Raw genomic sequence first — 26,634 nt, 5'->3', positions numbered from 1 at the left:
CTCAAGTCTCCAACGTATGAATTAAGTTGTAAAGATTGCTATATTTCCAAGTCTCCCACTATTTCCAAGTCTTCACCACCAATTTCCAAGTCTTCTCTCACAACTCCAAGTCAATTTGTCTCCACTTGTCTAGTTTGTATTAGGGCCCATGATGAGTTTATCTGCTTACATACATGTACTCCAACGTATGAATTAAGTTGTAAAGACTCTTATATTTCCAAGTCTTCCACTCTTTCCAAGTCTTCGCCACCATTTTCAAGTCTTCTCTTACAAGTTCAAGTCAATTTGTCTCCAATTGTCTCTCTCTAATTAGATCAAGGCAAAGACCAACTTCATAATGCTTTAGAGTAAAGATATAAAATAGAGTTAGCTTGATTCTTAAAACAAGAAAAAAGTGAGAACAAAAGCAAGTAAAGAGATATATATTTTGGTGAAAAATATGACAAGTATTACATCTCATTCTATTTGGGTGTGGATGATGGCAATGGTAGTATCAGTGTTGGTGAATGAAATGTGTTGCCATGGGTGTTGGGAGGAGGAGATGATTGCTCTGCTGCACCTCAAAGCTTCCATGAACTACCCAAATGGAAACTCTTTGCCTTCTTGGGTGGATAATAAATCATCCAATTGTTGTCAATGGGAAAGGGTTGAATGCAGCGACACGTCCAATCGAGTCATTCAACTCTCTCTTAATGGAACAAGAGAGTGGATATCTAGAAAAGATTGGTATTTCAACGCTTCTCTGCTTCTTCCCTTTAAAGAGATCAAGACTCTTGAATTAAGTGACAATGCATTAGTTGGTTGGACTAAGAATGAAGGTTTGTAGATTCACAAGTCTCTTATATACCTATCTCATGATTTTTTCTTTTTAATTTTTCTATCTTGAATTTTAGAAGAAATCGTTTATTACTTTTACTTTTTGTGTAGGTTTTGAAAGACTTTTTGAATTTATAAATCTTGAAGTTCTTGATTTGAGTTTGGATAATTTCAATAACAATATTATTCTATAATTTGTTAGGGACTTGGGAATATTCGAGTTTTTTTTTATGGTTGTTATAAGAGATGGTGTGTAAAGATATAAATTAATCTGAAGTATTAGAGAAGTTTAGTTTTACTTGCTGCCATTAATTGAGCCATTAATTTCAGTTAACCAAAGAACTTAAAAGATGTCAAAAAAGCTGAAGTGGATTATTAAATGGATGTTTTGTATAGAATTTTGGTTGAATCCAATCTCATTATATATAAATTTGATTAAGTTGAAAAATTAGTTTACAATGGACTAAATTAACTAAAAAATGGAGCTAGTGATGTACGCTACTGTACACACAAGCACTGCCTAAGAGCATTTAGATAAAATAAGATATCAAAAATTCAAAATTGTGTAACGCGAGCGGGCAGTAGCTTCTTTGATGTTGCTTTAATTTGTTTAGTTGATTGTTTATATTTTGTCTTTGATTTTCTGCTTGTATAAGGCTGCTGTTGTTGGAAACTAATAACTTCCATACTTTTTTCCTTTTTAAGGGGAGTTATAGTTAACATTTGTATTCAATAATCTCTTGTATTTTTCATTATTCGTTTTCATTTCTTATTTCTTGAAATTTGGACAAAACTATTTATTAATTCTATCTCTTTTAGAGGTTTCAAAAAACTTTCTATATTGACCAATCTTGAGATTCTTGATTTGAGTTTAAACATGATCAATAACTGTAAAATTCTAGAATTTATTAGTGAAATTTTATCTTTAAAGTCTCTAAATAATAGCTTGGGAAGTTTGGTTGAGTTGACAATCAAGTTAAATTCTATGATCATATCCTAATTAAAGTGATTTTTTGCAATATTAAATATTCCTTCAATGAGAAAGAAAGTTATGAGTTCTAATGCTTCTTTGTTTTAATGCTTCTTTGTATATTGGTATTTTAATGCTTCTTTATTTCTTCTCTTGTAAGAAATTTTTTGACATTAATTATAACTCACAAGTGGGTTGAGTTAAGAATAGAAATTTCATGATTAATATGTTTATTATATTTATTTTATACTTAATTATTGAGATTTTGACAAGAATAATTTATAATTTTTTTTTTCAGATTGAAAAAGATATTTCATGCTATTCAATCTTAAAGTTCTTGATTTGAGTTGGAATGCCTTGAACTCTAGTATTCTAAAATTTATTGCTGGAATTTCATCTTTGAAGATTTTATGCCTTGGAGAAAATGATGTACAAGGATCCTTTTACTGGAATAGTAAATTCACTTATATATGTAATTAAGTGTATGCCAAACTAATTTTTTAAAATTATAACCAAACGATTTCTATACATTTGTTATTTTTTTCTAGTGTTTTTAAAAAGTCCAAGCATATAGAAAAAAAAACATTTGTCTGTAGCATTGAGTTTTGAGATAAAATATAATTTGATTTTAAAATAAATGTAAATATTTGTAATATGTATATAATAAGATAAATATTGTGAGTTATGAATATAAAATATTGACAAATTAGTTTATAACGGAATGAATTCACTGCCTATGAGGACTCACATAAAAAGATATCGAAAATTCAAACTTGTGTAACGCGGGGCAAGAGCTTCTTTAATTTGTTTAGCTTAGTGCTTTCATGTGTATATATTTTGTCTTTGATTTTCTACTTGTATGAGGCTATTGTTGCTGGAAACTAATAACTTTGATACTCTTTTACTCTTTTGAGGGGAGTTGTTGTTAACGTTTATATTTAATAATCTTTTGTAATTTTCATTATTCGTTTCCATTTCTCACTCCTTGAAGTTTGGACAAAGTTATTTACTAATTCTATCTCTTTTACAGGTTTCGAAAAACTTTCTACGTTGACCAATCTCGAAGTTCTTGATTTGAGTTACAATGAGATCAATAACTTCAAAATTCTAGAATTTATTGGTGGAATTTCATCATTAAAGTCTCTAAATCTTGGACATAATTATAGATTGGAAAGTTCGTATGATTTGACAAGTAAGTTAAATTCTATTATCATATCTTAGTTAAAGTAATATTTTACAATATTACAATAGAATTTTTTACAAGTTAAATTCTATTATCATATCTCAAACTTGTCAAATTTGAATCTATGTAATATATACAAATTCTATATAAATCAATGTTACGCCTTATTATTAACCATAAATTGAAAAAAAATCCTATTAAAATACATTATAATTACAAAATCCCCTTCCAGCAGCATTATTTAGTTTTTTTTTTTTCACAAAGATTTCAAAAGAATATATTGTTATACTATAAAAATAAAGAATAAAGCCTGACAAGGCGGGCCCAGAAAAATCTGGGCCATCTGTTCATTTAGTGACAAGTATTGGATTTTATGGAAAGACAAGATTTGAGGCAATATAAATATTCTTTTTTGCTACTTTTTTTTAAGGGGCATCTCTTTTCAGTAGTTAAAAGAAGTAAAATATTGTCAAGAAATTATTTTGTGCTACCTAGTGATTGAAAGAGAGTTTATTGTTGATATGACATTCTAACTTTAAGAGAAATAATGAAAGTGCGCTTTTAAGAAGTTTCTTAAAGACAACACACAATTAAGCACGTCTTAAATTTATGTAAGGACCAAGGAGTACCTCAAATTTTACATCCAGGGCCCAAAATCTAACTTGGGAGCATACTCAAGGATCCAACCTGAAGTATTGACTTCAACTCAAATGAAGGAGCACCCTAAATTTTACAAATATTGCTCCGCGTTAACATTACCCTTTAATTTTAAATCCTATTGTAGGATGACTCAATAGCCAAACAAGCCCTGAAAAGCATCGACCCCCCCCCCCTCAAAGACCCGAAAGGCTCTTCTGGGTCAATCCTTGTGAAGGAACCCTCAAACCCTGAAAACCTCAAGAGTCTTCAAGGTTATCGAAAAAATGATCCTTGTGAAGGAACATTCAATCCCCAAAGACTTGATGAGTCTTTGGGGGTCATTGGGAAAGCTTGAAAAAGACTATTCTCTAGGGCTCTTAATCCTCGAAGGTATCTTCAAGCTCTTCGCTGGTCATCCAAAGACCCAAAGGCTAAGATGCCTCGTCTGAAGGGTCGAGCCACATGCCATGTGCCACATGTCCCAGTCTTTGATGCCTATAAATACACATTGGGTTCGTGCTGTTGAGATCTAGATTTAACACCCAAAGACCCAGAACTTAAAACAAAAGCCAACACCTTAGATCCATTAACTAGAACTTGAAATAAAAGCCAACACCTCATATCCATTAACTAGAGTCTTCTGGAGACCTCGAAGACCTACATACTCATTCGCATGTCATCTTCTGCATCATGGCAACACCTGACTTTGGCATCAGAGGCCTCGTGCAGGAAAGCTCTCTACATGCCTTTTAATTAATTGCTTCTTTGTCGTAGACTACCCAAAGAATCAGAAAACCCATCCGAAGACAAAAAGTTTGCAGCAATTCCTAGAGACCTTTACTACTTTCTCGAAGCTGAAGACAGCTTTGGTACCTAAGTCACTCGAAGCCAAGCCTAATTATTATTCCTTTGACTTAATTAGGCTTATTAATTTCTTCCCATACATTAGGCTTATTTGGTATGGACTCAATTTTTACTTTAAAAAAGAAAAAGAAAAAGAATTATATCAATATAGACGTTCAAGCTAGCCTAATTCTAATATGTATCTAGCAGTGAAATTAGGAACATATAAAAGAGAGATTAGGAACATTAATTAGACATGTTTAACACTCCCTATTAGTGTAACATCCCACATCAAGCGATATGAATGACCGAAATAATTTACCATGATGGGCCTACACGAACTTCCCAAGGGGGTCACCCATTCTTGGATTACCCCAGGTTAAGCACGCTTAATTTGAGAGTTCTTTACCAACATTCAGCCCAAAAGGTATTAAGCTGGTGTTGTTTCCTTTCTTATACTATCCTCGATATATACTAACTTCTCTGGGCCCTCAGGGTATTACATTCTCCTCCCCTTGAGCACATGGTGTCCTCGTCATGCGACCTTACAACTGATCACAGATCTCCCCCTTGTATGGCCGATGTGGGATTCGCCTAAGGTGCCTATACGCACCCCCCTTAGGGACTTAGCGTCCTTGTTGAGGTTTACCCCACCACTGCGCTCAGAGGCTCGGGGGTCGGCTCTGATACCACCTGTAACATCCCGCATCGAACGATAGGAAGGACCAGAACAACTTACCCTAATGGGCCTACACGAACTTCTCAGTGGGGCCACCAAAATCCGGATCAGGGTGAGGTGGACAGGCCTGCATGCATGATGCACTTCACATTATTCTATAATTGTCATGCATTTTAATTTACTACAACTCATATTACCCTTACTGAGTCCTCGGGACTCACCCCTATATTTTCCCACTAACCTAACAGGTAGCTCGGGATCTGAGAAAGGAAAGACGGTGCTGATAGATGAGCCGCCAGTTGGCAACGACTGTTAACCGTGGAGGTGTGGGTTAACCCCGAATGTTAATAATGTAATATAACTATTGTGTGATAACTATGAGTGTCGGATATGGCTTAACCTGAAGTAAACTGGAACCAAGTTAAGGTTCCCACTATGAGTAAACCCAGTAGGGTAGGGAACTTGTACCTGTCGGCTACGACCGAAAACTGGGATATGTTTAATTATGTTTGGTGGTTGAAGTAATTTATTGGGCTTGTTGATATAATTTGTTTGAAATTGGATTTATGCTCCAAGAGCCTAATCAGGAACGAGGCTCAGGTGAGTTTCCGCTGTCCTTGTAATTAACTCCCGAGCTCTCATCCGGTTGAAGGCGACGAAGCCTGGACCCCACCCAGGGCGCCCATATTATTTTTTTAAGATTTATATTGGCAGGGGCATAACCGTCCTTCAGGCAAGCCGGGGTTATAATGTAGGTTATGGTGGCACCCGTTAGTGGGGCCGAGGCGTCACAATTAGCATATTAGTATAAAAATCCTTCACCAACAAACATAGTATCACTATTAGTATAATAGTAAGTTGTTAACGATGGTTTAGATGTATCACTTAATTTCATAAATTTAAAAATTGATCAATTTTAAATTAGTATATATTCTTAAGTGGCTTGTAGTTTCATGAATAGCAGTAGTAAAATTGATCCAAGGACTTTTCCTTTGAGTACAAGCGAGAAATTGGCCTATCCTAAGTTAAAATTGTGTGGAGATAAAGATTTTTTGTATTGTCAGAATGTTAAAACTTAACAAGAGTTTATCAATTGCATTTAATTCCATCCATCCATCCATTTTATGTGTCAAAGAGTTTAAGTATCTTGTTCGTACATATGATATAATTTCTTCTTCATATCAACTCAAAGAAAATATCTCCACTCCCAACAAGATTAGCCCCTTCTCCATCCTACTCCATTCTTCTTTTCTTGATGTATCTTCTCAACCATTTAATTTTCTCAACCATTTAATTTAAAGTCCCAACAAGATGGTCCACGAATAATAGCAAATTAAGAGATGAAGAAAGAGAAAAGAAAATTAGGTATAATGACTAGTGTTTAGGTATAATTAAATAATTAATTTAAACACAAACACCCACTTAAATGCATCTCCTAATTTAAACCAAATTAAACAAGTGTAGAACTATATGTGAATAGCAATAGCTATCATTTGATCACAACAATGAAAAATATTATAATATTTTGTGTTAGTTTTGATAAATAGATGGTGTTGTCAAAAGGCTTATGAATTTAGATACTCATACTTTGATTTATATCTTATCTCTCCCAAATGATAGATTACTATCACAAGTCTATTAGACATTATTGGATTAGTTATTACATATTAATCAATAACTAAATTAGTTTGTATTGGGACCCATAATGAGTTTGTCTGCTTGCATGTACTCCAAGTCTCCAACGTATGATTAAGTTGTAAAGATTGCTATATTTCCAAGTCTTCCACTATTTCCAAGTCTTCCCTGCTTGCATGTACTCCAAGTCTCCAACGTATGAATTAAGTTGTAAAGATTGCTATATTTTCAAGTCTTCCACTATTTTCAAGTCTTTCCTGTTTACAACTCCAAGTCTCCAACGTATGAATTAAGTTGTAAAGATTGTTATATTTCCAAGTCTTCCACTATTTCCAAGTCTTCCCTGCTTGCATGTACTCCAAGTCTCCAACGTATGAATTAAGTTGTAAAGATTGCTATATTTCCAAGTCTTCCACTATTTCCAAGTCTTCACCACCAATTTTCAAGTCTTCTCTTGCAAGTCCAAGTCAATTTGTCTCCACTTGTCTAGTTTGTATTGGGGCCCATGATGAGTTTATCTAGTTGCATGTACTCCAAACGTATGAATTAAGTTGTTAAGACTACTACTTCCAAGTCTTCCATAGTTTCCAAGTCTTCACCACCATTTTCAAGTCAATTTGTCTCCACTTCTCTCTCTATAATTAGATCAAGGCAAAGACCAACTTCATAATGCTTTAGAGTAAAGATATAAAATAAATGCTTTAGAGTAAAGATATAAAATAAAGTTAGCTTGATTCTTAAAACAAGAAAAAAGAGAGAACAAAAGCAAGTAAGGAGATATATATCTTGGTGAAAAATATGGCGAGTACTACACCTCATTCTATTTGGGTGTGGATGATAACAATGGTAGTGTCAGTGTTGGTGAATGAAATGTGTTGCCATGGGTGTTGGGAGCAGGAGAGGATTTCTCTGCTGCACCTCAAAGCTTCCATGAACTACCCAAATGGTAACTCTTTGCCTTCTTGGGTGGATAATAAATCATCCAATTGTTGTCAATGGGAAAGGGTTGAATGCAGCAACACGTCCGGTCGAGTCATTCAACTCTCTCTTAATCGAACAAGAAATTGGGCATCTAAAAAAGATTGGTATTTCAATGCTTCTTTGTTTCTTCCCTTTAAAGAGATCAAGACTCTTGAATTAAGAGGCAATGCATTAGTTGGTTGGGCTAACAATGAAGGTTTGTAGATTCACAAGTCTCTTATATACCTATTTCATGATTTTTTTCTTTTTAATTTTTCTATCTTGAATTTTAGAAGAAATCGTTGATTACTTTTACTTCTTTTGTAGGTTTTGAAAGACTTTTTGAATTTATAAATCTTGAAGTTTTTTATTTGAGTTTGAACAATTTCAATAACAATGTTATTCTATAATTTGTTAGGGATTTGAGAATATTTGAGTTTTTTTTGTGTGGTTGTTATAAGAGATGGTGTGTAAAGATATAAATTAATCTGAAGTATTAGAGAAGTTTGGTGTTACTTGCCATCATTAATTGGGTCATTAATTTTCAGTTAAGCACAGAACTTAAAAGATGTCAAAAAAGCTGATGTGGATTATTAAATGGATGTTTTGTATAGAATTTTGGTTGAATCCAATCTCATTATATATAAATTCGATTAAGTTGACAAATTAGTTTACAATGGACTAAATTAACTAAAAAATGGAGCTAGTGATGCTATCTACTATACACATAAGCACTGCCTAACAGAATTTATGTAAAATAAGATATAAAAAATTCAAAATTGTGCAACGTGGGCAGGTAGTAGCTTATTCGATGTTGCTTTAATTTGTTTAGTTGATTGCTTATATTTTGTCTTTAATTTTCTGCTTGTATAAGGTTGATGTTGTTGGAAACTAATAACATCGATACTTTTTTCCTCTTTTAAGGGGAGTTATAGTTAACATTTGTATTCAATAATCTCTTGTATTTTTCATTATTTGTTTTCATCTCTTACTTCTTGAAATTTGGATAAAACTATTTACTAATTCTATCTCTTTTAGAGGTTTCAAAAATTTTTCTATGCTAACCAAATCTTGAGATTCTTGATTTGAGTTTAAACATGATCAATAACTCTAAAATTCTAGAATTATTAGTAAAATTTTATCTTTAAAGTCTCTAAATAATAGCTTGGGCAGTTTGGTTGAGTTGACAAGCAAGTTAAATTCTATGATCATATCCTAGTTAAAGTAATTTTTTGTAATATTAAATATTCCTTTAATGAGAAAGAGAATTATGAATTCTAATGCTTCTTTGTTATAACACTTCTTTGTATATTGGTATTTTAATGCTTCTTTATTTCTTCTTTTGCACGGAATTTTTTTAAATTAATTATAACTCACAAGTGGATTGAGTTATGAATAAAAAATTCATAATTAATATATTTATTATATTTCTTTTATACTTAATTATCGAGATTTTGATACGAATAATTTTTAATTTTTTTTTTAGATTGGAAAAGATATTCTATGCTATTCAATCTTAAAGTTCTTGATTTGAGTTGAAATGCCTTGAACTCTAGTAATTTTTAATTTTTGATATTTTTAATTTTTTTAGTTGAAATGCCTTGAAATATAATATATTTATTATATTTCTTTTATACGAATTTCATCTTTGAAGATTTTATGCCTTGGCGAAAATGATGTACAAGGATCCTTATATATGCAATTAAGTGTTTGCCAAACTAATTTTTTAAAATTATAACCAAACAATTTCTATATATTTGTTATTTTTTTTCTTGTGTTTTTAAAAAGTCCAAGCATATAGAGAATATACATTTGTCTGTAGCATTGAGTTTTGAGATAAAATATATTTTGATTTTAAAATAAATGTAAATGTTTGTAATATGTATATAATAAGATAAATATTCTGAGTTATGAATTTAAAATATTGACAAATTAGTTTATAACGGACTGAATTTACTGCCGATGAGGATTCACATAAAAAGATATCGAAAATTCAAAATTGTGTAACGCAAGGCAAGAGCTTCTTTGATGTTGCTTTAATTTGTTTAGCTGACTGCTTTCATGTGTATATATTTTGTCTTTAATTTTCTACTTGTACGAGGCTTTTGTTGCTGGAAACTAATAAATTTGATACATTTGTATTCAATGATCTTTTGTAATTTTCATTATTCATTTCCACTTCTCACTCCTTGAAATTTGGACAAAATCATTTACTAATTCTATGTCTTTTACAGGTTTCGAAAAGCTTTCTATGTTGACCAATCTTGAAGTTCTTGATTTGAGTTTCAACTGGATCAATAATTCCAAAATTCTAGAATTTATTGGTGGAATTTCATCTTTAAAGTCTTTAAATCTTCAAGAAAATGAATTGGGAAGTTTGGTTGATTTGACAAGTAAGTTAAATTCTATGATCATATCCTAGTTAAAGTAATTTTTTACAATATTAAATATCTCTTTAAATATCTCTTTGATTTGAGTTTCTCTGTTTTAATAATTTTTTGCATACTGATATTTTAATGCCAAGATTGAATTTATTTTTATCAATAACACATGGCCTCAAATCATTGATTCAAGTGCCAACATTTGTTACTAGAGTAGTCTCTCCTTTCCAAATAACAAAATATTACTAGTTTCTCTATGAAACTAAAATTCACACGAACCAATTTATTAATATTAGTCAAAATAAATAAAATCAAAATATCAAATTAATTAAAAAAACCTAATTTTTTTTTATCAAAATAATTGTTATTAAGAAAGTTATGTAACAATTTAAGACATTTAGTCAATGTAAATATTGCGATAGACAAACTTAGATTTGTAATATTGACAATTTTAATGATATCTTATAGACTAATCATATATTTTTTAATTCAGTAAACATTTAAAATATTAGTCTTAAAAATTGAATAAAAAATAGAATATTTTTAATATCGAAATCAAATTAATGGAATTAACTTAGTAAAATACTAGATTAATTTAATCGAAAATAATTAATTTGGCTAAAAAAATTTAGTTGTAATTGAATTATATTCACCTCTACTAGTGTCATCTTCTTTATTATAGGAGAAAATATTTAATGCTATAGTCAAATAATGTCCTTGTATTAATATAATATTGTAATAGAAAATTTTTATAAGTTATAATTTGGGTAAGTGATGTGATATTTTGGATCATTTTATAAATTTTTATACATTATAATTTTTTCTCTTAACAAACACATTTGATCCAAACACTTCATTATTTTAAAGCTCTCTATAACTTGAAGCTTTAGAGAATTTAAGACACACACAACTTAAAGCTTTCTTCAGGAAAAGTGTAACTAAATGGCCTCACAGAGTACTCTTTTTATTTGTTGTCATTCAAATTTTTTATTTATTTTATTTTAAATTAAATTTAATCTTATATAATTTAATTAAATATATTTAAAAGCTTAACAGCATTGTTTTGGTTTAAAAGTTTAAAATAGAACACATTAGGTCTTAAATTGAACAAAGGGAGTGCGTATGGAAAAAAAAAATAAAACTAGAGAGACTTTTAGAACTAATTTTGAAGTACATGAATTGTCCTTAGAAATAAGTCAAACCATAGGGGAAGTGCATTACATTATGTAAATGTGTTGATATGGCATTATAATAATTTAATAATGACACATTATGGATTCATATTCTTAATAGATAATAGATAAAATAAATGATATTTTAATTTTTTTTAAAACTTATTAACTGCCATGTACTGAGATTACCAACACATTTTAATTAGTTATTATTCAATTATGATATCCAACATAACATCGCCATTCTAAGAGCATCATGACATTATATTTATTTCTAAAAGTAGTTATGTAAGGATGGCATGGATTCAAAGTAGTATAGCCATCTAAGTATAATTGAATTGCGAGGTTGAATCTTCAATAGCCACGAAATGTGACCATAGAAATATGTTATAGTAGTTGTTAATTTGACCTCCCATGATTTACAAGGGGATGAGCAGTGAGCGAGAATTTGTTAGAAGGGAAAAATGAAATCTGTGTAGAAATGTTGTGTAGAAAGTTCATAAAGAACAGGCTAATATAAGGCTACTAGCTAATAATTAGCCTATTACATGTTTAGTAGAATTACTCCACTACAAGAGTACTAGATTTGTAAAGAGAAAGAATAATGGCATCACCAATTAATTCTATTATTATTATTATTCCTTTGCCTTAATTAGGCTCATTAATTTCTTCCCATAAATTAGGTTTATTTGGTATGGAATCAATTGCTACTTTAAAAAATAAAAAGAAAAAATATTGGTAAAAAAATAGAGAACAAAAGCAAGTAAGGAGATATATATATATTGGTAAAAAATATGGCAAGTACTACATCTCATTCTATTTGGGTGTGGATGATCACAATGGTAGTGTCAGTATTGGTGAAAGAAATGTGTTGTCATGAGTGTTGGGAGCAGAAGAGGATTGCTCTGCTGCACCTCAAACCTTTTGTGAACTACCTAAATGGCAACTCTTTGCCTTCTTGGGTGGATAATAAATTATCCAATTGTTGTCAATGGAAAATGGTTGAATGCAGCAACACTTCAAGTTAAATGATTCAACTCTCTCTTAATGAAACAATAGGTTGGAAATCTAGAAAAATTAGCCTATTACATGTTTAGTAGAATTACTCCACTACAAGAGTACTAGATTTGTAAAGAGAAATTAATGAAGAAGATATACCTGAAAGAATAATGGTATCACCAATTAATTCTATTATTATTATTATTATTATTCCTTTGTCTTAATTAGGCTTATTAATTTCTTCCCATAAATTAGGTTTATTTGGTATGGAATCAATTGCTACTTTAAAAAATAAAAAGAAAAAGAAAATATTTCTATCAAATTAAGAGAGGAAGAAAGAGAAAAGGAATTTAGGTATAATGACTAGTATTTAGGTATAATCAAATAATTAATTTAAATACAAACACCCACTTAAATGTACCTCCTTAATTTAAACCAAATTAAAATAATAAATTACTATCATAAGTCTACTAGAAATTATTAGATTAGCTATTACATATTAATCAATAACTAAATTAGTTTGTATTGGGACCTGTTATGAGTTTGTCTGCTTGCATGTGCTCCAAGTCTCCAACGTATGAATTAAGTTGTAAAGATTGCTATATTTCCAATTTTTCACCACATTTCCAAGTCTTCTCTTATAAGTTCAAGTCAATTTGTCCCCATTTGTAAAGAATTGCTGCAAGCTAAAATTACGTGAAGTGCCCCTTCATATATCCATTCTCATAATTAAAATTCATCTCTAAATCTTGGGTCAAATGACTTAGGTTGGATGGCTGATTTGAATGGTAAGCTCACTTCACAATCACGTGCCAAGCCTTTTGGATATATTGATATAAAATGAAGGAACTTCTATTTTGTGTCAATTAATCTAAAACTGCAAATAAAAAAAAATATGACAACAAAAAAATTAGAAATTTCTTGTTTTTTATTATTTTTTTCAGTTCTTATTTTTTGAAGTTTGTACAAAATTATTTACTAATTCTATCTCTTTTACAGGTTTCAAAAAGTTTCGTACGTTGACCAATCTTGAAGTTCTTGATTTGGGGTACAATGGGATCAATAATTCTAAAATTCTAGAATTTATTGATGGAATTTCATCTTTAAAGTCTCTAAATCTTGAAGGTAATAGCTTGGGAAGCTCAGTTGATTTGACAAGTAAGTTTCATTCTATAATCACATCCTAGTTAAAGCAATTTTTTTGCAATATTAGTTATCCCTTCAATATTGAATGAGAGTTGTGAGCTCTGATTTACTTATTAAACAAGAAATTAATTGCAGCTATAGAATTTAGGGAACCCATTAATTTTAACAATAACATAAAAAGATCATTTTTACTAGAAAACATTAAGCATGCCATTACCCTCAACAAGCACTCCAGCTCCTGATGTCCTCATACTATCATAAGTCTATTAGACATTGTTGGATTAGCTATTACATATATATTAATCAATAACTAAATTAGTTTGTATTGGGACCCATTATGAATTTGTCTGCTTGCATGTGCTCCAAGTCTCCAAGGTATGAATTAAGTTGTAAAGATTGCTATATTTCCAAGTCTTCACCACCATTTTCAAGTCTTCTCTTACAAGTTCAAGTCAATTTGTCCCTACTTGTCTAGTTTGTATTGGGGCCCATGGTGAGTTTATCTACTTGCATGTACTTACGTATGAATTAAGTCATAAAAATTGCTATATTTTCAAGTCTTCCACTATTTCCAAGTCTTCACCACTATTTTCAAGTCTTTTTTTACAAGTTCAAGTCAATTTGTCTCCACTTATTTCTCTATAATTAGATCAAGGCAAAGACCAACTTCATAATACTTTAGAGTGAAGATATAAAACAGAGTTAACTTGATTCTTAAAACAAGAAAAAATAGAGAACAACAACAAGTAAGGAGATATATATATATATATATATATTGGTAAAAAATATGACAAGTACCACACCTCATTCTATTTGGGTGGGGATGATGACAATAGTAGTGTCAGTATTGGTGAATAAAATATGCTGTCATTGGTGTTAGGAGCAAGACAGAATTGCTCTATTGCCCTTCAAAGCTTCCATGAACTACCTAAATGGCAACTCTTTGCCTTCTTGGGTGGATAACAAATCATCCAATTGTTGTCAATAGGAAATGGTTGAATGCAGCAACACTTCAAGTTGAGTGATTCAACTCTCTCTTAATGAAACAATAGGTTGGAAATCTAGAAAAAATTGATATTTCAATGCTTTTCTATTTCTTCCCTTTAAAGAGATCAAGACTCTTGAATTAAGGGCCAATGCATTAGTTGGTTGGGTTAAGAATGAAGGTTTGTGAATTCTCGTACATATGTATCTCATGATTTTTTTTTATCTTGAATTTTAAATGAAAGCATTTATTAATTTTACTTCTTTTGCAAGTTTTGAAAGACTTTCTAAATTAAGAAATCTTGAAGTTCTTGATTTGAGTTAGAACAATTTCAATAATAGTATTCTAGAATTTGTTAGTAGAATTTCATCTTTGAGGTCTCTAAATCTGAAAGACAATTATCTGGAAAGCTCCATTCATTTGACAAGTAAGTTCACTTTCATTGTCCTATGCTAACTAATCTTTTTTTTTTTGTAATATTTAGTAGCCCTTCAACGAGAAGAAAAGTAAAGTACCTTTGATTTATTAAACAAGGTGCTTATTATTATTATTATTATTATTGTTTTTGGCTAAAGAACTAGGTGCATGTTAGTTAAACAACAAAAAAAAGTTATCATTTTTGCTAGAACAGTACTATTAGTCATCCTCTGTGGGCCTGTATGTTTAAAAGAGCGAGACAAAAATGCAAAAACTTTAAAAAAGGCCAATGGAATCATATATAATGATTCAAGTTCCCATTGCTTAGCTAGCTTTATCTCATATTGCACTCAAATTTATGAACACTATTTTAAAAGAATAGCTGCATGCCAAAATTACGCGCAGTGTTCCCTTCATATATCTGTTCTCATAATTAAAATTCATCGCTAAATCTTGGGTCCAATGACTTGGGTTGGATGGCTGATTTGAATGGTAAGCTCACTTCAAAATCACCTGCCAAGCCTATTGGATATATTGATATAAAATGAAGAAACTTCTATTTTTTGTTAATTAATCTAAAACTGCAAATAAAAAAAAATGACAGCAAAAAATTTAGAAATTTCTTATTTTTTTCAGTTCTTATTTTTTGAAGTTTGTACAAAATTATTTACTAATTCTATCTCTTTTACAGGTTTCAAAAAGCTTTGTACGTTGACTAATCTTGAACTTCTTGATTTGGGGTACAATGGGATTAATAACTCTAAAATTCTAGAATTTATTGATGGAATTTTATCTTTAAAGTCTCTAAATCTTAGAGGTAATAGCTTGGGAAGCTCGGTTGATTTGACAAGTAAGTTTTATTCTATAATCACATTCTAGTTAAAACAATTTTTTTTTACAATATTAGCTATCCCTTCAATATTGAACAAGAGTTGTGAGCTCTGATTTACTTATTAAACAAGAAATTAATTGTAGTTATAGAATTTAGGGAAGCCATTAACTTTAACAATAACATAAAAACATCATTTTTACTAGAAACATTAAGCATGCCATTACCCTCTATAAGCACTCTAACTCCTAATGTCCTCGTACTAATATTATATGACAATCCTTAATATATTGATTGTTAGAAAAAAATTAAAATCCCTATAATACAAACAAAAATTAAACTTAAAAAAAATAAAAAATAGAAAGATTTTGTTATTGAAAACTACAAATTATACGCTAATATCTTCCACAAATTATTTTGGCCGCTGAAGTGTTCTTAAACAATTACACTAATTGGAGACAACTATAAGTTGGACTCCATTACCAAATGGTGGGCCTGACAACTACAAATTGGGAAAGAGTTGAGCAACACTTCCGCCCCCAGTGATTCACATTTCTCTTTAGGACACAAAAGAATTGCAAAATTAAAATATTAGTATTTTAATGCTTCTTTTTTGTTTCCTCGCTTGCACGAGACTTTTCTACTTTATTAACTCACAAGTGAGTTGAGTTGAAAATATAAGTTTCGTGATTCATATGCTTATAATTATCTTTCTTTTATGCTTAATTATTGAGATTTTGATAATAATACTTACTTAATTTCTTTTTCAAGTTATGAGCTTTGATTAAATTTTTAAACAAGATAATAATTTGAGGGATATAACATTTGTATTCAATAATTTATTGTTTTTTTAATTATTTTTTCAATTATTATTCCTTAAAGTTTGGACAAGCCTATTTACTAATTCTATCTATTTTAAAAATTTCGAAAAAAAAATTACGTTGACCAATATTGAAGTTCTTGATTTGAGTTCAATGAGATTGATAACTCCAAAATTCTAAAATTTTATCTTTAAAGTTCTTGATTTAAAGAACTTTTGAAAAACTTTCTATGTTGTATTCAATAATCTCTTAAATTTTTTATTATTTTTTTTAGTTCTTAATTTTTGAAGTTTAAACAAGATTATTTACTAATTCTATCTTTTTTACAGGTTTCAAAAAACTTTCTGTGTTGACCAATCTTGAAGTTCTTGATTTGAGTGAAAACGAGATTAATAACTCCAAAATTCTAGAATTTATTGGTGGAATTTCATCTTTAAAGTCTCTAAATCTTAGATGGAATAGCTTGGGAAGCTCGGTTAATTTGACAAGTAAGTTTTCTTCTATGATCACATCCTAGTTAAAGCAACTTTTTGTAATATTAGACATCCTTTCAATGAGAAGGAGAGTTATGGGCTTTAATTTAATTATTAAATAAGATACTAATTACATGAACATAATATTTGTATTCAATAATTTCTTATATTTTTTTATTATTTTTTTCAGTTCTTATTTATTCAAGTTTGGACTAAGTTATTTACTAATTTTATCTTATTTACAGATTTTAAAAAACTTTCTACACTGACCAATCTTAAAGTTCTTGATTTGTATGAAAACGAGATCAATAATAATTCCAAGATTCTAGAATTTATTGGTAGAATTTCATCTTTAAGGTCTCTAAATCTTGGATGGAATAGCTTTGGAGGCTCGGTTGATTTGACAAGTAAATTTCTTTCAACTATCACATTCTAGTTAAAGCAATTTTTTGCAATATTAGATATTCCTTTAACCTAGTTAAAGCAATTTTTTGTAATATTAAATATCCTTTCAAAGAGAACGAGAGTTTTGAGCTCTGATTTAATTATTAAATATGAAACTAATTGCAATAATAGAATTTAGGGAACTATTGACTTTAACAATAACATAAAAATATTATTTTTACTGAAAACATTAAACATGCCATTACCCTCTTTAAGCACTCCATTGACTCTCAATGTCTTCCTACTAATATTATATGATTGAGTGTTAGGAAAAATTTAAAATCCCTATAATACAAACAAAAGTAAATAAAAATCAGACTTATAAAAAAATTAAAAATAAATAATATTGTGAAAAATTACAAGTTATACATTTTCTGCATTTTTTGCCTTAATTTCTTATGATAGATTATTATCACATTTTTTGCGTTTCATATTTTATATTTACAATTCAATATAACATCAATATTCACAATTAAAGAGATAATATCTATATTTTATTTTTGCAATTAAGTATAACACTTATGTATGTAATTAGAGAATATCAAAATCCGCAGCTAGGAGTGGTTAATTTTGAACTCCCAGAAATTATTGTGATTGCCTTTTTTTTTTTTTTTTTTTTTCTTTCTTCGTCTTCATTCTTTGTCCCTCGCCTCCTTCTTCTTCGTCGTTCTTGTCGCCGTTGCTAGCCTCGCTGCCCGACGTCGTTGGTCGTCCTCGCCTCACCGCCTGACGCTGCCATCGATCGGACAGTCTTGTGCAATCGCCGCCAGTCGCTCCTTCTTCTATTGCGTTAATCGATCGTCGCCGCCATCGTCGGTTCTGCCATCTGACATTGCTATCGCTGCCGTAGATTGCCTTCCGTTGGCAATGTCGCCGATCTAGCCACCGTTATTCACCCGAACGATCTCGCGTGGCCATCGCCGCCGTTGGTTTCACCATCGTCGCGGCGAAGCCGATCTCGCGTGGCCACCGCTCGCGTTGGACTCGCCATCGCCGTAGCATGGATCGAATTGCGGGCGAGAAGTTGAAAGGTTGCCGTCCGTCAGATTGGCCACGACCGCCTATATCCGGCGTTGCTTCGTTCTCCGGCGTCGCTTCTTGGCCGTCGATCTCCTGCGGTCGTGCTCCACCGCCGGTCGTGTTGGCCTCTTCTGTTGGGGCTTCTTCTTAACTGGGTTTCTTCCGCCGTCGTCGCCTACCTTTACTTCGACGGTCTTACGCATCTGGCCGGTTTCTTGAGATCGCCGGTCCTCCGCGGCCACCGTCAAATAGCCTTCCACGACTTCAATTCGTTCTTGCCATCGGTTGTCCCTTCGTTATTGTCGCTACTTGCTTCTGTGTCGGCTCTTCGTTGGTCGCTACTGCGGTCGCCGCCTTTGTTTTCCGCAGAACATCACCGCCACCGTTCGGGCTTCTGTGACGACTGCTTCACCCTCCGCCGCCGGTCGTCCGCGGTCTTGCCTCGATCCTCCACCGCGTGCAGCGGCCATCGGCCTTCCGCTGTCGCGGCCATTGTCGCGCCCCTTCTGTAGGGGCTTCTGGGTCTTTCCCCTTCTATCCAAGCTTCTTCTCATAATATAATATAATATGCTTAACAAATATAATATGTACAACACATGCTTAACGGCTTCTTTCTTCAAACCCAGCTTCCACGAGAAGCTTTGTAGAGTATATTTAAGTAACTATATAATGCATTCCGACTTCTTTTACTATTTTCTTTTTCTTTATATATATGTATAAAGCAAAAATTACATATATAAACGAGAATTTGAAAACCGAAACAGTCGTAGATGCCAATTTGAGGATTTGCTTACTCTCGATCTTAGAATCATGTTGCATTGTTCAAAACTATATTTTCATCTTTCCTCTTAGTTGAAGATTTTAAGGTTATTTCCGTACTTTAATTTCAAAGTTGATAATTAATTGAACAGGTTTGAATCAGGAATCAAAGTTGACGAATCTAGAAATTCTTGATTTATCTGGTAATTCGATAACCAACATCCTATGGTCTTCTTTAAAAGAATTTTCTTCATTGAAAATATTGGATTTATCTGAGAACTACATGAACGAGAGTATTTCTATTCAAGGTATGAAACACTTTCTATTAAAATTTAACAATAAAATCATTATTATTGTATATCATGTGGCTAAAATAATGAAAATGCAATTACACCTGCAATGTGTTATGCTCCAAACCTAATGTGTACTATTCCCAATTTCATTATTTAATGAGCTTGTGATAAAAATACTTTCCTATTCATCTCTTGGTTAAACTGTCCTTCAACAATTGCTGGGCGCAATTATAGGGATCAAAACAAATGAGCATGCATTTGATACATTAATAAAAATAATCAAAAATTTTAATTACTAAAAATTTTGAACAGTGTTTTTCTCATGTTTTAACTCTTTTAGCTAAAACATAAATCTTTCTTTATCACATTTGTTCAACGTTTTTCTCCGTACAGACTTAGAAAATGTGAGCCACTTGGAAGAATTGTACTTGGACCGTGCTACCCTACCCAATGATTTTCTTTCAAGCATTGGTGCCATGACATCACTTCAAGTTTTGTCATTGGCTTGGTCAGGACTTATTGGGACCCTGCCCTCTCATCAAGGTAAAGAAAACAAAAGATAATTTTTTTTTTACTTAACAAATCAATAATCTGACATATATATATATATAGTTTTATATTTTCATTCAAAGATAGAGAGATGTTTATATATTGTTCTTGATAACTATCTAACTCGCTTTTTTTTTTTTCAAGGTTTGTGTGAATTGAAGACTCTTCAAGAGATTGATTTGAGCTTTAATGGACTAAGGGGTCAGGTGCCTTGGTGTTTGAGAAACTTGACATCTCTTAAGTTTTTGGATATCTCTAACAACCAATTTATTGGAAATATTGCATTGTCTCCTCTTGCTAATATCATATCCTTAGAATATCTTATGCTTTCAAATAACAAATTTCTAGTCCCAATCTCATTCAAGTCATATTACAACCTCTCCAAACTTGTGATTCTAGAAAGTGTCAACAACATACTTTTAGAAGAAAATGACATTCTTGGCTCATCCCCAAGTTTCCAATTACTTCAAATCCGTCTTTCTAGTTCTGAACATGGGAGAAACATTTCCATGTCCTTGCCCAATTTTTTCTATTATCAAAATCAACTCAAAATGGTTGAGCTCTTTGGATTTGGTTTTGGAGGAACATTCCCATTGTGGTTGCTAGAGAACAATACCGGATTACTAACATTTACCCTATCAAAAAATTCATTTTCTGAACCTTTCCAATTGCCCTCGTCTCCAATAACAGAACTTGTAGCATTAGATATCTCCAATAATAATTTTTGTGGCGTCATCCCATACAAGATTGGTAGTTCTTTCCCCAAGTTAAAATTGTTAAACATGTCTAGAAATAACTTTGAAGGCATAATTCCATCTTCACTAGGTGACATGACCTCTCTTTATATGCTAGACTTGTCAAATAACCATTTATCTAGTAAAATTCCTGTACATTTGGCAATGGGTTGTAGCCTCTTGGAAGTGCTGAAATTATCAAGCAACAGCTTGACAGGCCCTATACTACCCCCTCAAAATGACTTGTCTAACTTAAAGATCTTGCAATTGGATGATAATAAGTTCACAGAAATCCCTCACAACTTATCCAATAGTAGTGGCTTGAGCCTATTGAATCTTAGCCATAATCATCTTGAAGGTGAGTTTCCCATTGAGTTTTGTCAATTTGATCAACTAAGTCTATTAGATCTTTCTGACAATAATTTCACTGGAACAATACCGTCTTGCTTCAATGTGGAAAAGCTAGTGCAAATTCAGCTATCCAATAATAGGCTAAATGGACCATTTCCAGAGGTGTTCCATCAATTAACGTACTGGATAAACATGATAGATCTTTCAAATAACCATTTTAATGGCAGCATTCCGAATTGGATCAATAGTCTTTCCTGGTTAAGCATTTTTATCTTGAAAAATAACCACTTTGAAAGTAATATCCCAGATCAGATGTGCCAATTGTCTGGATTAACCTTGATTGATCTTTCTTTCAATAAGTTGTCGGGCAGCATTCCTCGTTGCTTGAATAACCTCACATTTGAGCTAGAAAATGGAATGAGTTATTTTTCTAGATTATATTGTATCGAAGTACCCTTGAAGCCTAACCTAAAGATTTATGGTCATCATGGTTACTCAACTTGTATCAACAACAATGACCCTCTGTTGACAAGGAGAGGACTTCTCTTATCACAATTAATGGAGTTCACAACCAAAGGAATGACCTTGTCTTATACAGGAGAGCCTATGTTCCTTTTTTCAGCAATTGATCTCTCCAACAACAAATTAGTTGGCCACATACCACCTGAAATTGGCAACCTTAGCAAAATCAAAGCATTGAACCTCTCCCACAACAACCTGATTGGAGGAATCCCCACAACATTTTCCAAGTTACAGAATATAGAGAGTTTGGATCTTTCTCACAACAACTTGAATGGAAATATCCCCTCTCAGCTTACTGATCTGTGCTCACTGGTGACATTCAATGTGTCTTATAACAACTTTAGTGGAAGGATACCTCAAGCAAAAAACCAATTTGGAACTTTCGACTCAAGTAGCTATATTGAGAATCCATTTCTTTGTGGAGAACCATTACGAAATAACTGCATGGATTCACCTTTATCAGTTCCATCAGCCAATAACAATGCAAGTGCAATATCCAACTTTATCGATGTGGACACTTTTTATATGAGCTTTGCAGGGTCTTACATAGCTATTTTACTAGCTATTGTGGGAATTTTTTATATAAATCCACATTGGAGACGAGCACGGTTCCATGTTATTGAGGTTTTCATCATCTCTAGCTACTACTTTGTTGTGGATAATATGTGGAGAATCAAAGTTGGTTTTCTTCGTAAGTACTGATAATCACCCAAGTGAAGTAATAATGTTGTTGTATGTATATCCTACTAAACTTCTTTTTTAAGCAATTTGTTGTTATAATAATATTATCAATGCACTTAGTTGTTTTGCATGAGCATGAAATAGGCCCTAATAAAATTATCAAAATTAAAGAAGTCTTGATTTGTTGTTGCCATACTATTACACGAATGTTGATGACAAAGAACAATATTGGAGCCAAATTTGAAGCTTCAAAATCAAAGAAGTCCCACATTTTGAGGGGAAAATGAGGAATGAGAGGTGGAGCATTTGAAATAAACTAATGGACCTCCTTAAGCAAATTAAGAGCAGGAGAGAGAAAATAATTGGAGGGGGAGAGAGTACTATTTTGTTAATATTGGTTTGTCACCTCTCATCATGTCTTTTAAGTTCTTAACATCTCGTTAATTAAATCATCTAAGATAGTTTATAATATCAGTAATTAATGATAAAATATAACTATAACAAAACAGTAATGTAAAATTGGAATTATCAAATAAATTTTAGAAGTACATACTAAAGCTACGAAAAATATATATATAATTTATATATAAGGATTAGAAAATATATTTTTTTATAATTAATTTTCTTTTTTGTTTTTTCATTCTCTTTCTCTTGTTATTTTCTCTTCTACCTAGTGATAATGGTGAATTATACTTTAAGAAATCTTTTCTTCTGACCTAAAAATTGCACTAAGATAGGTTTATTGCTAAATTATATGATTTTTTTTTTGGTGGTCATTTTAGCTGTTTTGATAGTTTATAAACTTTTGTTTTACCATGTAAGTAAATAATTCACATGTTAAAACATTTTTTATTCAAATACCTTAATAGCTTAATTATTACTAAATAAGTTTTTACAGTTTAAAAGTTTCTATAATTTAATCTAAGCCAAACGCCTTCAAAGAATGCAAGTCACCTGTGTGTTGGCAAATTGTTTAAGCTAAAACAAGTCATTTTATTTATGATTTGATTCCCCAGTACTAGTTAGTTTTTGGTCAGTCTATTATACTTTCTTAATTGAACAAATCCAAGAATAGATAAAAGTGGATTGAGAATTCCCATTTTATCTTGAAACCAAAATATGGTTAAAATTTGTTCCCACTGAAATATGAAGAGTTGGAGATAAAAGTGAGCCAAACCAATTTAATCTACACATACTTCTAAAAAAAAAAAAAAAAAAAACTTCTTTTCATAATAAATATTATTTTGTCAAAATTTTTAGAAAGAAAATATGATAAAAATGATGAAGTAATTAGAGTTTTTATTAGAATATCAAATGCTTGATGGGTTATTCATTTTGCACCCAGTACTTGTACAGCCTTCAATTTCATTATCCAAAATATTAAAGTTAAAAATAAAAATTGATAAAAATTATATAATCCTTGGTTGAGAGCAACTTTCAAATTACTTCAAATACCAATACTATGTTCTGGTCCAGAGTAGTACTGTTATGCCCTAAGCGGATGAAGTCAACACTCTTAGGATATTTTTACAACTTGAATTTGTAACTAATCATAAGGTAATTAAGAATTATAAAATTATCATAACCCATCCTCTTTCTAAGGGTTGGCTTAGTTTATAGTTGCCTTTTTTTAGATAAAATTAATTATAGGCCCACAAATTAAAATTAATTTGGAAATTAGAGCCCAAGACTGAGGCTATATAGGCCCACAAATTGCAACCTGGCATTGGCTGGTTTGCTAACCCAACAAAACAAAACAAGCCATTTGGGTGATATATGTGTATATATATATAGAATTACATACATATTTGCTTACGTAATCAACAAATCAGTATAATCTTACTAGAAATCAGTTCGTATATGTGCGTGCGCGCGCGCGCGCGGGCGCGGGTGTGTGTGTGTGTGTGTGTGTGTGTATGTATAGGCAGAGAACGAAGAAGTGTGTGTGTGTGTGTGTGAGCGTGTGGGTGTGTGTATATGTACAGGCAGAGAACGAAGAAGTGAACACAATCACGTACGCATGAAGTGAGGGAAGGTAACAAATTCGTTGAAAAATAGTGAAACATACATCCTTGATGAGGTCCAGAGTACTCCTAGTTTTTGTGTAGAAGAAGCCAACATCTGATAGGAGAAGAAGATAAATTTTGCAGGCGGCCGGCTAAATTTTTTTCACAGTGAAGAACTCTGATTTGTTCTGTTATCGGTTCTGCTATCGGTCCAGAGTATTACTAGTTTTTGAAGGCATGCCCTCCAGACTATCCATATAGAATTTGATCGTAACAAACTCATTTTTTTCATAATTCATGATATCCTTTTAGTAGATTAGATTAGCTCTAATATCACTTATAATACCTTATTTCGTATGGGCAGACGTTTGATATATCAGAAGTTTTTAGATTCATATGAATGTTAAATTGGAAATTTATATTTCCATTTCTTAAAAAAGAATTCTATAAAAATAGTATTTTTAATATTTATTTTTAATTAACTTTCTTACAAAAAGATTTTCATGAGAGTTAAAAATCTTGGATTTCTATGGATTAGGAAAAATTTTTAATAAATAAAAAGACTTAAACATCCCTTACCCTCTTATAACCCGAATGCTTTGTATATAAAATTCTTTAGGAATAATTAAAGTAGATATTCAATCAAACATATATATTATGTATATATAATATATATACAAATTTATTATTTTTTAACAAAAAATCAAATAAGGGTAATTTTAAAAAAATAACATAGATTCTCAAGAATGTTGCATTTAAACCAAATATCAAAATATAATATTTCCAGAAAAAAATACCCAACATTTCTAAGAATGTTTAAAACTAACTAAACATAGACTTAAATAAATCTTGGAAATCAAAGATTCATCAAAACATTCTCAAGAATCATGAATTCCAGAAATCTAAAAACTTTTCATGTACTAAATAAAATGTTAGTTGAAGGCAAATTATGGATTCATGGAAAAATAATATGTCCTGAAACTTTCAGAATAGATTACTAATGTGGGATTGGGTAGTGGCAAACTCTTTCATTTAAATTCCACCAACATCCTTGTTAGGCTATAAATCTATATCTGAATGCAACCCAAATCAGTTTTAAACACAATTTCATGGCTCACACTAAGTAGCAATCCTGGGTAACTCTAATACCACTTATAATATGATGAATACTCACCCAAAAGAACTAAGCTATAGTTAACTATATTGGGCTCATAGATCAATTCATATAACTAACACCTCTCCTCTAGACTACCCACAAAGGATTGGGTCATAGCAATTTCACATTCTGATTGATAATTCTGCAGAACAGAGAGGCACTTGAAAACACAAAAATCTTCACCAAACAGAGGGCAAGAGAGTACCTGCATTTGATCACCTAGGTTGACGAAAAGGGCATAAGGAATTATGGGGACAATGAGCCATTTATCATCTTTCAGAACTTGCGGGCCTTTAACTTCCCTGTCTAGCAACAGAATGGTCATCCCTGATCTGTCCGAATGAGATTTAAGCCCAAAACTTGGTCCGGTGTTGGACATGGTGGGTAGAGGATAAACCTTCCTTGCATGATTGCTCTTTCCCCAAACTGCTTTGATAAGCTATCCACCTCCAATTTCAGTGACCTTGCCATGGCTTTGAATATAATACCCATTACAGACTTGATATTTGCTGCGAATTCCACAATTTTCTCTCTGCGAAACAGTAAAACCTGCTAAATTTGTACTTTCATGGAGAAACTACAAAAGACTCCCACAACACAGTTGTTCCATGAATCCATGCACAAAATTTGAAATCATCCATCACTTCCTACTTTAGATGACTGATTATACATACATCTGATCTGGGACTTGAATCGCACACATCAGACGAATGAGAAACTAAGACTACTCAATATAACTGGCCCACGCTTCTAAGACTGTTATGTGGCTGTCTAAAACGCATTCTTGACCCTTATACGAAAGAGAAATCAAATACGATTGAAGATAGAAGTACTTAAAATCTTCTGGTTTTTCCGGCCAGTGCTTTGGTTTCCTCTGATCTTCCGGATAGATCCTGAGGGATAACCGGTCACACCAGTCGAGAACCTGCTTCTCCGAGACGACTTTGTCCGGTCCATAGCCTTCAGACTAGCCGGCGGCCCGAGAGTACTTGCTCTTCTCTTCCCCTGGCAGCTTGAAGAATTCTTGTATGACTTCCCTGATCACCTCGTCCAGAAATTGTGAAGGCATGCTGTGGCCCGTCGCCTCTGATTGAAAGCAATTGTAAACCCTAGCTAATGAGGAAAAAAGGGTAAAAGAGTAAATTAGATATTAGGTAATAAAAACATATTC

The 26,634-nt window shown here is 31.8% G+C and overlaps 1 protein-coding gene and 1 long non-coding RNA gene across 7 annotated transcripts; one reads left to right on the top strand and one right to left on the bottom strand.

The window, feature by feature from the left end:
• The first annotated feature begins 363 nt into the window (after nt 1-363).
• LOC127806441 (receptor-like protein 56) lies at nt 364-22,371 on the top strand. Of its 6 annotated transcripts, none has more exons than XM_052343745.1 (9): nt 364-818; nt 2,817-2,978; nt 9,960-10,118; nt 13,277-13,402; nt 15,643-15,675; nt 16,805-16,963; nt 19,324-19,479; nt 19,858-20,007; nt 20,158-22,371. In XM_052343745.1, the coding sequence occupies exons 1-9, from the start codon at nt 440-442 to the stop codon at nt 22,320-22,322; spliced, it is 3,489 nt and encodes a 1,162-aa protein (XP_052199705.1). In that variant the 5' UTR covers nt 364-439; the 3' UTR covers nt 22,323-22,371. The 6 variants fall into 6 exon arrangements, with proteins under 6 accessions (XP_052199705.1, XP_052199702.1, XP_052199704.1 ...); XM_052343742.1 differs by having other exon boundaries at nt 13,277-13,435; nt 15,517-15,675; XM_052343744.1 differs by lacking the exon at nt 16,805-16,963 and having other exon boundaries at nt 13,277-13,435; nt 15,517-15,675.
• Nucleotides 22,372-25,487: 3,116 nt separating this feature from the next.
• Nucleotides 25,488-26,540, bottom strand: LOC127806443 (uncharacterized). Its single transcript, XR_008024421.1, has 2 exons — nt 26,297-26,540; nt 25,488-25,995 (listed from the first exon to the last, which is right to left on the bottom strand). It is a non-coding gene; the product is annotated as an uncharacterized LOC127806443 (long non-coding RNA).
• Nucleotides 26,541-26,634: the final 94 nt, after the last annotated feature.

Source organism: Diospyros lotus, chromosome 7, assembly GCF_014633365.1.
Source record: "Diospyros lotus cultivar Yz01 chromosome 7, ASM1463336v1, whole genome shotgun sequence".
In the NCBI taxonomy this organism is placed as follows: Eukaryota; Viridiplantae; Streptophyta; class Magnoliopsida; order Ericales; family Ebenaceae; genus Diospyros; species Diospyros lotus.
This window is presented reverse-complemented; position numbering and strand designations above follow the sequence as displayed.

What these genes read in the sequence shown, in the direction of transcription:
- LOC127806441 (XM_052343742.1), top strand. Translation starts at nt 440, where the DNA reads ATGACAAGTATTACATCTCATTCTATTTGGGTGTGGATGATGGCAATG. An exon ending in TGGTTGGACTAAGAATGAAG is followed by an intron (nt 819 to 2,816) that starts GTTTGTAGATTC and finishes TCTCTTTTACAG; the next exon opens with GTTTCGAAAAACTTTCTACG. An exon ending in AAGCTCGGTTGATTTGACAA is followed by an intron (nt 15,676 to 16,804) that starts GTAAGTTTTATT and finishes TCTTTTTTACAG; the next exon opens with GTTTCAAAAAACTTTCTGTG.